The following is a 15,321-nucleotide window of genomic DNA, read 5'->3' on the forward strand; positions in this document are numbered from 1 at the left end:
CACACGCAGGCTCAGAAATGTAGGCTTCCTGGGCTCGTATTTTTCATCTGTAAAAAGTACGCACATACACACTACGCTGCCTTGTGTGCCTCCGATTAAGCAGTGCACGGAAAATACTCAGCTCAGTGTGGCCTGAGATTTAAAGGTGTCTTGAACTGCTTTGGAAGGCTCTTCAGGCAAGACCATGTTTTCCTGAAAGACATACGGTGGTTACCCAAGAGCAGCGGGAACCAGTGGGTGGGAGAGACTCCCTTTTCTGTGTACTTCAAGGTTGTTCGAATGTTTAGCCATATGTATTATTGCTTTTAAACATGATTTACAAAGTAAAAAGAAACAAAAAGCAACCTTTTGGTTGAAGATCTGAACTACCTCGGAATCTATTCAGGTATTCCTTAACTCTAGGATGCACGTTCCCTAGTGGGCAGACCTTCCAGCAACCAGAGTTTGGAGAAGCGAAGGGGACACTGGTTGATCACCATGAAAACTGGCGCTTTGGGAATGTCCAAGATTTTCAGGGAAACCGTCCGTCGCCCCTCCCCGACCCCGCCTCCTTTCAAAGGAGAAACGGAGTCCCAAAGACGCATGCAGCAAGGTGCAGCGGAAGCCCGGGTTTTCTTCGGCTTTTGAGGCCTTAGCATTATGTCTAGGTTTGAATTGTGTTCAATCTCTTTTCCCTCCCGCTATTTGATATGCAGAGCGAATCTGAGCGCAGACCCGAACCAGGAAAGCAACTCAGACGCGAGCGCTCCGAGGGGCGGAGCGAAGCGGTATCCGCCCCCTGGCGGCCCGGGCCAGTCAGCGCGGGCGTCGAGCCGGCCAATGAGCGTATGCAGGGGCCGGCCGGCGAACCAGCTCGGGGCAGCTCGGGAGGCGGAGCTCCGAGCGCGACCCGGAGGGAGACGCGGCGGCCGCAGCCATGGGCGCTGGGCCTGCGGGGGCGCGCGGGGGGGCGCGAGGACCTGCGGGGCCGGGCGGGAGAGACAGCTGCAGGGACCGGCCCTAGACGCTGAGCCGCGGTGGGATCCCCGCCGGCTGCGAGGCCCTGCGAGCGCCAGAGAGGCGCCTCGAGGGAGCCGGGCAGCCGCCGGCCACTTCAGGGGGGGCCCGTCTCGCCGTCTGGGCGGTCGAGAGGGCCTTCGGGGCACATCTGGGGGTGCGGTGACCCGCCCGGCGTATTTCGGGGGTAGGGGCGCGTTTGCCAGGGGACATCTGGAGCCCGGCGCCGCCTCTGTCGGGCCCCAGGGCACCCCTGGATGGCTGCGCTGTGCCCTCGCCGGCCGCCCGGGCGCCGCAGTGGCTGAGTTCGCCGGGATCGCCGGGCCGCCGCCGCCCTTACCACCCGCTGCATGCTCGGCGCCCGGGTCGCGGCCCACCTGGACGCACTGGGCCCCCTGGTCCCCTACGTGCCGCCGCCGCTGCTGCCCTCTATGTTCTACGTGGGCCTGTTCTTCGTCAATGTGCTGATCCTGTACTACGCCTTTCTTATGGAGTACATCGTCCTTAACGTGGGCCTTGTCTTCCTGCCCGAGGACATGGACCAGGCGCTCGTGGACCTCGGTGTACTCTCCGACCCCGGCTCGGGCCTTTACGATGCTGACTCGGAGCTCGACGTCTTTGATGGGTACTTGGAGTAGGGTCTCGACTGCCGTTCCCCTCTTCCCTCGAGCCGCAACCCACGCCCTGGACCAGCCGCCCAGATCATGCCGCCGCAGCTGGTTGGGGGCACCATCTGGACGGGGATGGTTCCCCAGGAGGAGATCCTCCCCTGCCTCCGAGGCCTGTAAGTGCCGTCTCCGAACAGGATGAGGGCGGTTTGGGGCGCTGGCAAGGGAGAGGGAGGCATCCCCAGGCCGGATACACACCCCTCCCTCAGGCTTCTCCCTTCACGTCCTCCAGGTCTAACTGGATGCCAGGAATGGCCAGACCCCTCTTAAGTCCTTCGTTTGGGCTAGAAAGCTTCCCTTAGCAAAGGGGACAGTTGGTGAAAAGGAAGGGGACCCCGAGACTAAGTTACATTTGGGGTCACCCTGTGACTTACCCCCCAAAGCTTATGGAAAAAGCCTTCGCTTCCAAATCTATTTGAGGAAGAGCTGTTCGCTCCTCCCCCAATCCTCATCCTGGCTTGATGATGACCTTGGCTTTTGGGGGATTCTCGGTCATCCTAGAAGGATAAAGATTTAGAGGTGTCAGAAGGCACAGGGAGCCAGGCACGAATCATATTTGTACTGTGGCCCTTGGGTGGCTGGGTGGGGATTAAGTGCAGGGGCTCCAGGCCAAGGCTGTGAGAGGAGAAATCTCAAGCAAAGAAGCCTGTACTTCCTTTTGGCCTTGGGTTTGCTGCTATTTTGGAGTCAGATTTCAGGGTGCCCCAGCTCATCAGTTCTGCAGCTCAGAACTGCAGGGGCTGCCAGTTTTGTAGGCTCCCTTCACAGAACAGGCAGGCAGGGAGCTGGTGCTAGGGCTCGCTTTGTCTGCAGTGTTTGCAAGCACTCAGGGGGCTCGTAGGTCCTTGGGAGAAGGGACCACAGGGTCATTGCACTGAGATGGTCAAGTCCTGTCTTTGGGGCTGTGATGAGGGAGCTTTGCATCCAGCATCCAACCCACTGTGTATGTGAGAGGTAGGGAAATGAAGGTCCAGGGAGGAGTAAGACTTGGTCATAGTCGCCAGGAAGAGAGGCAGCTGGACTCAATGAGAGAGAACACATGACCAGATAAGCTGTCAGGCAGCCTCCGGGACTGATGAGGGTCACAGGGCAGCCAGGAACGCCTTGGCTCAGCCCCTGAGGCTGGACAGTACTGGAGTGTCACTTGGCACAGGGCCTCAGTGGCAATGAAGAGGGGATGCTGAGTTATGGTAAGCAAGGGCTCCTTTAGGAAAATGGACGCTAATGCCATTCACCCCAAGCAGGCTGAGTCCACCCCTCTCCTGCACTACCTGGCTTTGCCAAGACAACCACAGGCAGAGGGTGTCTTAGTTCAGTCTTCTATAACAGAATACCAGAGGCTGGGGGACTTAAGCATTTATTTCTTACTGTTCTTATAAGGGCACTAATCCCATCCATGAAGGCTCTGCCTTCATGACCTAATCACCTCCCTAAGGCCTTACCCCCCAATACCATCATTTGGGATCAGGGTTGCAACATATGAAGTTTGAGGAGACACAAACATTGAGTCTGTTGCAGATGGTGGTACAGGGTGGGGTAGGACCTACTGGCAGCATAGCTGGGTGCAGAGGGCTCTCCTAAGGGGTCCACAGTGAGATTTCTTTGAAGAAAGCTTCCGTTGAGCTCAGTAAGATCTTAGCAAGAGCCAAGTGCCAGGGGGAGCGTGTGCCAGCCGCTCTGCACACCTCCCCAGCCTGCCTGCCTGCCATCCGTCCGTTCTTTTACGGAACAGACACTTTTTTGTTCAGTACAGTGCCTGGTGAGTGAACACAGTGAGGAAGACAGACCCAGCCTTGGCCCTTTGGCACTTGGTGAGGAAGACTAGTAGGAACCCAAACAAGAGAATCAGATTTTTTCAGAGCTATGAAGACAGGCAAGAAGGATGTGAGCTTCCCTGTCGTGCTCACTGCCGTGTCCTCAGCACTTAAAACTGTGCCTGGCATCTAGTAGATGGTCTCTGTAGGTGTAGACATGGAGTAAAACGAGTGAACCAGTAGAATAGAGATGGTGGGCTGCTTTAGCTGAGGGGTCATAGAAAGGCTCTCTAAGGAGATGATGCTTTTGAGCTGAGCCTTAATTCGATAGAAGGATCTAGAGAAAAGCAGTCCAGGCTGAGGGTGCCGGTAGTCCAGTAGTGCCAAGACCTTCAGGTGAGAGAGAGTTGGTTTTTCCAGCAACCAAAAGGAGGCCCATGTGGCTGGAGAACAGCCCCAGGAGAGGTCAGTGAGGTGGGCGGGAGCCATACATGGAGGACCTGGAAGGCCATAGCCAAGAGCAGTGGAAAGCCATAGGAAGGTTCTAGGCAGGAGATGACACAATCACATTCCCATTTTGTAAAGATGACTCTGGCAGTTGTGGACAGAATGAGCTGAGGGGTAAGAGGGGAAGCAGGGACACCACCTCAGAGGCTGTTGGTTGTCCAGGCCAGACATGACAGAGGCTTGGATGAGGGGAGTTTAGTGAAGATAGAGAAACATGAACAGACTGAGAACAACTCTCAGAAGAAGAACCTATGAAATCCATTCAAAATCTGTAGTGAGCGTTGATTCTATGGCACTCCTGGGTCTAGGCCCTTTGCATATGCACTCACTCATTCAACAGACTTTGACCCTGCCTGCTCTTCTGCCAGGCCATGTGCTAAGGCCCTGCGGTCCCAAGATAAATCCCTGTCTCCAAGCCAAGCACTTGACTTTGAAGCAGTGTAACTTGGTGAAGAACGTCTTATTTTATCTCTTTATCACATCAACAGAAACACTTCCCCTTCCAAATGAAAACATTGGCATATTCTGAACTAAAAACTGAATCCCAAATGCTTCGACATATTTTGCAGCAAACGCTGTTTAAGCAGAAACACCAGGAAGTATCTCTCAGGGACACTCTTGCAAAGCTCTCGGGGTGTCAGGGCCTGACCCTAGGAAGTGGGGAGGCCTGGAGAAGTGGTGGAAGCCATGCACAGCCTTCCCCCCTCCCCACCCTCAAATCCAAGCCAAGGAGGCCTTGCCTTCAAGTGCTGAGGAAGCTCAGAACCCCGGGGTATGAGAGGGGTGGCTAGCAGCAGGGAAGCCGCTGGGAAAGACGTCAAGATGATCTGACCGAGCCTCATCTCCAGGCCCCTTTCCATAAGCAGGGGAATGCCGGTAGTCAGTCCTGTTTTTTCTCAGTCGTTCTCATGTGGTCACATGTGTTCCCCACATGCCAATCCAGGAAACAGTGACTAAGGGCAAGGGGCATGTCACGCAGTGGGGCCCAGGATGAGTATCAAGATGAACAGGTGCGCCCACTTTTGCTCCCTCTTTTTTTTCTCTCTCTTATGTGTGGACTCACGTAATTCATTTCTTCAAACACTTGCTGAGCACCTACTTGAGGAGGCAGTATTAGGGTCATGGTTAAGAGCCAGGGCCCTGGGTTCACATCCTAGGGTAGCTGTGACCTTGGGCATGCTGCTTAACCTCCCTGTACTTTGGTTTCCTCTTCTAGAAAATGGAAATAATGAAAATCTCCCTTGTTGTGAGGACTAAGTGAGATATACATAAAGCACTTAGACCTCCTTGTATATAGTAAGAGATGTTTTAATATTAACCACTCGTATTCATAGTCAGATATAATGGAAAGCGTGTTATACCCATGCGCTTGTGAACGTAGAAACCTGCACCTATACTCGTGCACGAATATTTATATTCCATGAGCAAAAGAGGATAGGCTGCCTGAGTGCCAGGGAGGTCCAGGTCTAGCCTAGCTGGGGGGGACTTCCCACTCTGCCTTCCCAGCCCCAGGACCCTCAGGAGACCTTTCTTGCTGCCCTGTGGTCCCCAGGGCACCAGAACCCTGGAGAGCCGGCTCTGTGGTCTTCCTAGAGTTTTAATTGTTGCCCAGGAGCAGGGAATGGGGAATCAGGAGCTCCCTCCTTCCCAGGAGAAAGGGCCGCAGTGGCTGGCCTGGGAGCCAGGGAGAGTCCTCACGTCCCAGCAGTTCTGGTGCAGAGGCAGCTCAGTTGGATTCTTCGTCCCAGTTCCTAATGAAAGTGAAAGGCCCTGGTACCTGCCAGCCCTCTCTTGGCACACAGCGAGCTGAAAATGCAGAGACTGGAGAACATTGCCACGAGTTGGCTTGTCCTGCTACAGCTCAGCTTTGGAGCTGAGGGTTATCCGATTCATTGGTCTATCTTATTCCAGGATTTACTAGGCTTCAGTTACCTCCCGACTAGGAACCACAGCTGCTCCTTCCTAACCTGGTCCCTCCTTGCCAATTTGTGGCCTGTGCTGTCAGCAGAACCCTTGTGCTGGACATACAGCTGCCCAGCTCAGAAACCCAAACCTTCCGCAGGGACACAGTCAGATTTGAGTTATGGGAGATCCCACAGGCAGGGATCAGGGCGGATGCAGGAAACCAGGCCAGGAAGCTGTGGCTGTCATCTAAGCAAGAGACAGACAATGGTGACACAGGGAGACAAGTGTGCCCCCAGGCCTGGCCACCTCTCCAACTCTGCTCCTGACATGAGGCTCACCCAGAAGGTCCTTGGCCACAGGGTACATTGGTGCCAGCTGCGTCTTCAGACAGGAGAAAACCCCAGTATGTGTCTCAACACAGTGAGATGTCAAGGGCCCCACTCTCTTAGCCCTGCATTATACAAACTGGAGATTTCAGCCAAGAAACAGGCAGGATCTGCCCCACTTATAGCCCGTGTGTCTGTTTTGCTGAACTAAGAAAGTGAGGGCTCCTCTCAATTTGGATATTCACATTTCTGGCGTATCTGCTAGCTTTCCTCCCAGAACTTCTGAAAGCATAGTCTGCTTTTGGGAAACCCAAGATCACAATAAAAGTGGCAGACATCTTTATCCCCGTCTCACAAATCAACGGAGGCACAGAATGGGGAGGTGGCGGCCGAGGGAACAAAGCCAGGGAAGGCTGCCAGCCCGGCTCCCTGGCCACAGCACCGAGGGTTTGAGGGGCGCCCCCAGTGAGGGCTCCCCATCCCCGACTTTGGAACACCAGCTCATAGTTTCTGCCAAGCCTGTGTCATACACACTCTTGCTCCTTTTTCCTAAATAAAAAAATTAAAAAATAATTTTACACATGCGGAAAAGTTGCAAGAGCACAAAGAATGCCCACCCAAATTCACCAATTGCACCAATTAGCACTTTGCTCATGTACACATGCATGCATGCCATTCCCTGTTTGTATATGTGTAATTTTCATAAGCATTTGAAAATGGGTTCATTATGTACCTTTACTCCTAAATAATTCAGTGTTTATTTCCTTAGAACAAGGACAAATTTGCATAACCACAGTAGGGTTGTCAAAATCAGCAAATCTAGTATTGATACAATATACAATCCTATGACCAATCTCGTCTACAACTTTATTCAAATTTTATGGAGGCTGAGGTGGAAGGATCACTTGAGTTTAAGACCAGCCTAGGCAACTTAGTGGGATCCCGTCTCTACAAAAAGTAGGAAAAAAAAAAAGCCAGGTGTGGTTGTACACGCCCATAGTCCCAGTTACTCGGAAGGCTCAGGCAGGAGGATCGCTTGAGTCCAGGAGTTCAAGGCTGCAGCGAGTTATTGCACCATTGCACTCCAGCCCGGGCAACTGAGTGAGACCGTATCTCAAAAAAAAAAACCAAAAAATTGTCCCAATAGTGTCCCCGAACAATAAAAAAGAGAGAGTTGAGGTCCAGGATGCAATCCCAGATCAACTTTTGCATTAATCTCAAGCCTTCTTCAGTCTGGATCAGCTCCTCAGTCTGTCTGTATCTCTTGTGACATTGACATATTGGAAGAGTACAAGGCTGGTGTTTTGTAAACTGTCTCTCAATTTGGGTTTGTCTGATGGTTATATTTGAGATTAGATTCAGATGAGGCGTTCTTGGCAGGAATATTGCAGAAGTCAGTGTGTGTCTTCAGTGCATCTTACCGAGAGGCACGTGCCATCTGTCCCCTTTCTGGCAACGTTAACTTTGATCAGTTGGTGAAGGTGGTGTCTGCCAGGTCTCTCCACTGTCAAGTTGCTATTATTCCCTTTATAATTTGCAGTTTAAGATGAAATGCACTAGTTTTAGTGCTCCATTTGTAAAACTACTTTTTTAGGTGAATTTATTTTAAAAAGAATGTCTATGTCACTAAAGAGAAAACCGTCATCACTTGGCATGGATAAAAACCCTAACTGCCAAAGCCATTAACTTTTGGCCAAATACCAAAGCCAGCTAAAGACACAGGGCCTTGGCCTGCTCTCTTTTTGTTAAAAAGAGATTAACAACTGTCAGGTGATAAACATAAGATACACCAGCACCAAACTGAACTTTCTCCTCTAAATAATCATAAGGATTGACCAAAAACTGAAAAGCAAATTGCTTGCTCACTATATGTGATTCCTTGTTACTTAGGGTCACCTCCCTGTACCCTCTAAAATTGTTGCTTACAACTGCTTTGCAGTTGGACACATCTTGGTTTAAATCCCAGCTCCACCAACACCTCAGACTTCATCTCCTAAGCCTCGGTTTCCTTCTCTGTAAAACAGGGATAATAGTAGCATATAATTTGCTACTATTTTTGCCTAAGGGCTTGTGCAAATTAGATTGGGGTAGTGAATGATGTATAGTCGGTGCTTGCTTAATGAGTGAGGTGGTCAGTGTCAATGGTGTGTCAGACCCTGAAGGGGCTCTAGCCCAGGAAGCCTTCCCCCTTTCTTTGGGCGCCCTTCCTCCTGAGGATTGGTTACCAAGGAGGGTGTGTCTGTGTGGGCAGCCTTTGAAGTAGCCCAAGAGCAGTGATAATTGGTACCCAGTGAGTCCCCAGATGATGCTGGTACCCTCACAGCTGCCATCCCAGGCCTCAAGCTTGGGGTGGCGGGGAACTCCCTCCAGGGCAAGGCTTCATTTCTGGGAGTCCCTCCTGGCAAGTGGCTTGGCTGGGTGGTTAAAAATAACTGCCTCTCTCCCATCTCCATCACTTGCCCCAAGCATCACCCTGTGAAGCCGCCAAGGAGGGTTCCATTAGACAAGGGAGGAAACTGAGGCTTGCAGAAGTTTGATGACTTACCTCAGATACCCATCTATGAGGTGGCAGCATTGGGCTCCTGGCCACACTGTCCTGATGCTTCCCCGAGTGAGGTGCTCTGCTGGAGGCGTCCCAGGGCGGCAGTGAATACGCAGCAGCGGAGCAGATCGGCTTTCAGGGGCCCGACACCCCCTGAGCACCTACTGCTTTGCCCTTTTAACTGGCACCAGGCTCAGTTGTACAGGCCAAGGGTATCAGGCTAGAATTCATGGTTCCATTTTCATTGTATTTTTAGCATTGCCTTCTGTGTATGATAAATTCTACTGCTTTGGGTGTTATATAGTGACATAAATGATCTTTTTTAAAAATTGGAGTTTAAAAAGTGCATTGATTTAAAATACTAAGTAAATAATAGTCCAGGTGGTTCTTGGATGTGGCAGGACCTGGAGGGAGGCACTGGGCAAGTGCTGTCCTTCCAGAGGCCTCAGGGAGTCTTGGATGTCGTCAGCTGGAGGCACGTGGTGGACCAGGCATCTTCATAAAGCCCACTCCTGATCCGCTTTGGCAGCCAACATGCAAATCAGAAGCCAGGTTTGAGAAAGTGGTCATCATTTCTCTGTGACACTGGCTTTCCTCAGGGACATGGACCTTCCGGCCACTAGGAGACGGCCACCCTGTCACCAGGGTGGAGGATCAGAGTGGCTGCGTGAGCAGGGGAGGGTGCCATCTGTCTTTAGCCACTTTAATTGATTGTTTTGGTACTTGAAGAAAGGAATGAGCAATGGGTTTCTAGAAGGCAAAGTCTTTGAAGGAGGAAAAGCGCTACTGCTCTCAGAAGGCCCCCAGCCTTGAGAAGGTTCCCTGCCCGTATTGGTTTCTACCTGGGAACAGGTAGAGCTAAGGAGGGAAGGAACCACCACGTACTGATGCCTCATGTGTGCTGGGTATTGCCAGGCACTCCACAGACACAAACAACCCAATGCGGTCGGCATTGTCCCCTTTTCCGGATGAGGAAACCGGCCCAGAGAGAGTGGGTAACTTGTCTGAGGTCACACAGCCAGGGAGGGGCAGAACTACAATCAGCGCAGACAGGATGAATCCAGATCTCATAGGATTTGCCTTGAGGAGCAGCACAGTGGGCAGCTGAACTCCAGGAAAGAATCCCTTTCTACCACTTTCAGAGCCTCGCCTACCAGTGCCCGTAAAATGCCAGGGCCACCTTCTTACTTAAGCCACATCCTGAACCAGGCAGCTTCTCTGCAGAGTTATTGAGCTGAGACATTGCTTCACAAAGTGGATGTAGTACCCAACTGTCATTCTGACTACAGAAGCCAGCCACGTCCTCTGTCCAGCTTTGGGGAATGGCCTGGAATGAAGGATTACAGTTTCAGAAAGGGGGAAAAAGATCTAGTGGCTGATAACTTGTGTGCTGTGCTCTAATGATGTCAGAAGGTTGGAGAACCTGCTGCCCTGGGTTCTACAAGCTGCAGCTCTGGGGTGCTTTTCAGCCTGGGGCTCTTGGTGCCTTAGAGCAAACTTGTCTAACCCGTGGTGCGGCCTGCAGGCTGCGTACAGCTCAGGACGGCTTGGACTGTGGCCCAACACAGATTCCTAAACTTGCTTAAAACCTTGTGAGATTTTAGCCTGGCCAACATGGTGAAACCCCATCTTTACTAAAAATACATAAATTAGCCAGGCATGGTGGCATGCGCCTGTAGTCCCAGCCACTCAGGAGGCTGAGGCACGAAAATTTCTTGAACCTGGAACTGCAATGAGCCAAGATCATGCCATTGCACTCCAGCCTGGGTGACAAAGCAAGACTCTGTCTCAAAAAAAAGAAAAGAATTTTTTTTTGGTTTGTTTGTGAGTTGTTTTTTTTTTTTTTTTTTAATTTTGTTTTATTTTTTAGCTCATCAGTTATCATTAGTGTATTTTATATGTGGCCCAAGACGGTTCTTCCATTGTGGCCCAGGGAAGCCAAAAGATTGGATACCCCTGCCTTAGAGAAAAGGGATGAACCTGCAGTGCCGAGTGGTTTCGGCTTTGGGATCAGGCCACAGAGGTTCAAATCCTGGCTCTGCCATTTATGAGCTGTGTGGCCTTGCACAGCTTGCTTAACCTCTCTGAGCTCCATGTGAAATGCAGGGATGATGGTCCTACTTGGCCCCACCTCCTAGAGTTGTTTTTGAGGAATAAGTGAGTTAAGACATGAGTTAGAGTAGTACAAGGTGAACACGAAGTAAATGCTTCATAAATGTCAAGTGTTGTCACGATTTTCATTTAGGGTTTGCCAAGGCTGCCACCGCAAGACACAGGAGGAAAGGGGTTGATCTCTCATAGCCAAAGTGGGTGACAGATGAGAATTGAACTGTGTCCCAGGACATCCTCCAGCCCTAGATATAGAAGTCTGGGGTCACATCCCTGTCCTCGAATCACTGTGTGACTTCAGGCAGAGATCACCACCCTCTCTGGACCCTCTTATTCTCTGTTGTGGAGTGAGTGGGACCAGCTGGGATCAAAGCCCTCAAACCTCATACAACACTCAGCAGCATTTCCTCTATCTGCCTGTTACCTGAACTATTAACAGTTTTCTTTAAATTGGCTCCTTTTAAAATGAAACGTTTTGAAAAGAGAAACTTTTGTGTTTTTTTGAGACACAGTCTCACTCTGTCACCCAGGCTGGAGTGCAGTGGCATGATCTCTGCTCACTGCAACCTCTGCTCCCCCAGCTCAAGAGATTCTCCTGCCTTAGCCTCCTGAGTAGCTGGGACTACAGGCGCCTGCCACCATGCCTTGCTAATTTTTTTTTTCTTTTTTCCTTTCTTTTTTTTCTTTTTTTTTTTTTTTAGTAGAGATGGGGTTTAGCCATGTTGGCCAGGCTGGTCTTGAACTCCTGACCTCAATTAGCCATGTTGGCCAGGCTGGCCTCAAACTCCTGATCTCAAGTGATGCACCCGCCTTAGCCTCTCAAAGTGCTGGGATTACAGGCATGAGCCACTTTGAAAAGAGAAACTATATTACTACCAGAAATGGAAACTTGGCATCACTTGCTATAAATAGAAGGCAACCCTACAGATAAACACAATGAAAACAGGAGTGTTAGTAGATTCCACGTGTAGCCCATTCAGACTGGAGATCTGCACACAAGAGAGCAGCTACAGCCAGACTAACGCCTGGCTGGGACTGTCGGGGATGCTGCTTGTGGTCACAGGATTGGGAGAGGAGTGAGGTCCTCACTGAATGATTCCATCTTCTCCTTTTTTTTTTTTGAGACAGGGTCTCTGTCACCCAGGCTGGGTGGTGCAGGGGCACAGTCATAGTTCATTGCAGCCTTGAACTGCTGGACTCACGCAGTCCTCCTGCCTCAGCCTTCCAAGTAGCTGAGACTACACTGTGCCTGGCTAAGTTTTAAATCTTTTATGGAGACAGAGTCTCACTATGTTGCCCAGGCTGGTCTCAAACTCCTGGCCTCAAGTGATCCTCCCACCCCAGCCTCCCGAAGTGCTGGGATTACAAGCATGAACCACTGTATCCAGCTGATTTCATGTTCTGTTAACACCCTGTCCACACAAATCTGAGATGGGCTCAAGGATGACCGCAGGCCTTGGAGATCTCTGCAGTGAGCATCTGTGCAGCTGAATCTGAGTAACGGATTCTGCTCCGGGCTCCTGGCCAGCAGGTGTCTCAGGAGCAGCCTGGTGGAGGGCAGCTATGGGGAGACATTAGCCCTGCCTGCATTTACAGCCTGGGGACCAAGCAGGCTCTGGAGGCAGAGAAAGGCCTCAGCAAAGAAGGGCAGGTCAACCTGCAAGGAAGAGTGAGTAGAGGGAATGGGGTGAGGCACCCACAGTCTCTGTTAAGTTCTCATGGCACTAAGCAGGGTCCTCAGCCTCTGCTAAGACCTCAGGAGATGGTAGCTGCTCTCATTCAGACTGTTTCCATCGTTATTACCAAGCCAGTGCCAGCTTTGCCTCTCATAGCTGTGCATCTTTAGGCAGGTTACTTGGCTTCTCTGAACCTCAGTTTCATATCCTATACAATGATAAGAACCTCTGTTTCTTATCCTATACGATGCATGGATCTCAATGGAAACAGTTCTGCCCCCTTAGGTCAACCTTGGAAAAAGGGTAGGAGGGCATTTTTAGTTGTTACAGTGACCAGGGATGCTACTGGCACTTAGTGGCCTGGAGCCAGGGATGCTGCTAAATACTCAGTGCCCAGAACAGCCACTCCACATCCAAGAATTGTCCTACCCCAAATGTCAATAGCACCCTGTCAAACACCAATACATGTCACATGTTTAACATACAAGTTCTGCAAGATGTTCAGTGAAGTTTGCGGAAGGGATAGTCTGAGCTGGCAGATGAGGCTTGGAATCAGAGCAGGGCTTGAGGGGGCTGCAGAGGGGTTGGGCATGGGAACACGAGGTGCTGCAGCGACACTGGCACCCAGCTGGGCACATAGAGAAGGCAGTGGGAAATGGGGACTTGCCAGGGGGCCTGGCCATGGAGATGGTGCTGCGTCCTGAGAGAAGGAGCCAAGTGGGCTGCTGAGTGACTTGGCTGTGGCCAGTGCCTTCCTGTAGGTTGCAAAGCATTTTTCCGGGCAAGGTGGGAGGTGTTGCCAAGCCCTGCCCATTACCCAGCGCTGGCTCAGCTGGCCCAGAGCTGCAAGTCAGCCTTCAGACCCTGGGTGACTCCTGAGCAGACTGCACCAGCGTCCCTCTCCTCCCTCCCAATAAACAGGACAATCCTTCCTCTCCCGTGCGACAGTGTGCCGGTTCTCCAGCCCAGGGCCTCTGAGAAATTAGGCAAATTCATTAAAAAGAGTTTTAATAAAAATTGCAGAAAGACGTTTTCAGCCTGAGTCTGGGGCTCCCAGTGGTTCCCCAAATTCAAAGGATGGAGGAAGACTTCCCTGCCCCACCCCAAACCTCCTGAGCCTCATGGATTGGTCCCTGTCCCCAGCCAACATGGTGGCAGGGTGGGGCTTCCATGCTAGTAACCCCCCTTTTTCCTTCTTGTTAGGCCTGCTCCCCTCAAAAGCTTCGTGCCAACAGAGAGGTTCCTGTTTGGACCCAGGAGAGTAGAAAAGAGATTGGGACTGAGTGCTGAGGTTGGGAAGGCACCTGCTCCCACAGAAGGGGGAACGCACGGGGCGTCCCACGACCTCATCTGCCCGCAGCGTCACTCCGATGGCCTGGCCTTGGCTTCTGATTATTTGCAGCTGCGATGGAAGTTTACAGGAACCCAGCCAGAGTTTGCCTCCCTGCACTTCACCCCGGAGCGCACCTGCTTCCCCCACTTCACCTTCAGAGAGGACACTTCAAACTGCGGACACACGCAAAAGCAACTCCCAGCTCCGTTTGATGTGAGTTGAGCCTTCAGGCCAGCTGAGTTTAGCCCGAGGCTGGTCTTAGATGCAGCGGCTGTTGCAGGGAGTGACTCAGAAGAAAAAGCTGAGGAAGCTGTCGGGGGCTGAGGGTGGGATTCTCGCTTCTTCATTTCAGGTTACTCGTTCTTCAGCAAGTTGGCAAAACAGACATCATGCTGGGGAGGGCCCCATCACTCCCCTGGCTGGAAAGGCTTTTCTGACAGTATGAGTGTTGTGCCTACTTAATTCTGATAAACCTGTTTAAGCAATACTTAGGAGGCTGACTTCTTTGGATTAAAAAAATGTATGCAACTCCAACCCCTGGGGCCCTGCGTTGTTTTTTTTTTTTTTAACTTTGAGATTCGGGAAAGGAGTTCTAGGCAGAACCTTGTGGTTGACAAATAGCAGAAGACAAGGGTCTCCCAAGTTGGAGATCCAGAGGGGTTCAGAGAGTCTGCCCCAGTCGGGCTGGTGTGAGAGTCCCAGGCTGGCCCTCTGCCCCACTCCACAAGCCAGGGACAGCGTTTGGGGTGTGGTGGGAAAAGCCTGAAGGCCAAACTAGAAACCAGGCCTGAATCCTATAGAGGTGGCAGTGGGTATCCTGTGCCAGGCATGTGGTAGACTTTCATTAAAGATATGGGGGAAGGCCTTGGCACGGTGGCTCATACCTGTAATCTCAGCACTTTGGGAGGCCAATGCGAGCAGATCACTTGAGGTCAGGAGTTCAAGACCAGCCTGGCCAACATGGTGAAACCCCACCTCTACTAAAAATACAAAAAATCAGCCAGGTGTAGTGGCACACACCTATAGTTCCCAACTACTCGGGAGGCTGAGGCAGGAGAATTGCTTGAACTCAGGGAGGCAGAGGTTGCAGTGAGCTGAGATCGTACCACTGCACTCCAGCCTGGGCAACAGAGCAAGACTCTGTCTCAAAAAAAAAAAAAAATTGGAAGGATTAAATGAATGAGTGGAATTGGGTCAACTTGCAGTTTCACGGAATACTAGCAGTAATTCTCTCCAGTTTACAGAGCACTTGACTTCAAAGCACCTTCACATACACACCGAGTGAAGCAGGGTACAAATGATTAACCCTCTTCTACAGGTGAGGAGATTGAGGTATGGGAGAATAGAGGCAGCAGAACTCTGGGGAAAGACAGTTGTAGTGCCACTTGCCCTCATGTGATGCTAAAGAAAGAAAAGCTACGAAATCTGACCGGCCGGGCGCAGTGGCTCAAGCCTGTAATCCCAGCACTTTGGGAGGCCGAGACGGGCGGATCACGAGGTCAGGA

At 51.4% G+C, this 15,321-nt stretch overlaps 1 protein-coding gene and 1 pseudogene across 1 annotated transcript; both read left to right on the forward strand.

Moving 5' to 3' along the window:
* The first annotated feature begins 689 nt into the window (after nt 1-689).
* Nucleotides 690-1,324, forward strand: LOC116271250 (annotated as a pseudogene).
* Nucleotides 886-14,350, forward strand: DEXI (Dexi homolog). Its single transcript, XM_003916532.5, has 2 exons — nt 886-1,780; nt 13,687-14,350. Exon 1 carries the CDS (start codon nt 1,347-1,349, stop codon nt 1,632-1,634), a length of 288 nt encoding a protein of 95 aa, XP_003916581.1. The 5' UTR covers nt 886-1,346; the 3' UTR covers nt 1,635-1,780; nt 13,687-14,350.
* Nucleotides 14,351-15,321: the final 971 nt, after the last annotated feature.

This window comes from Papio anubis, chromosome 18 (genome assembly GCF_008728515.1).
Source record: "Papio anubis isolate 15944 chromosome 18, Panubis1.0, whole genome shotgun sequence".
Classification (NCBI taxonomy): domain Eukaryota; kingdom Metazoa; phylum Chordata; class Mammalia; order Primates; family Cercopithecidae; genus Papio; species Papio anubis.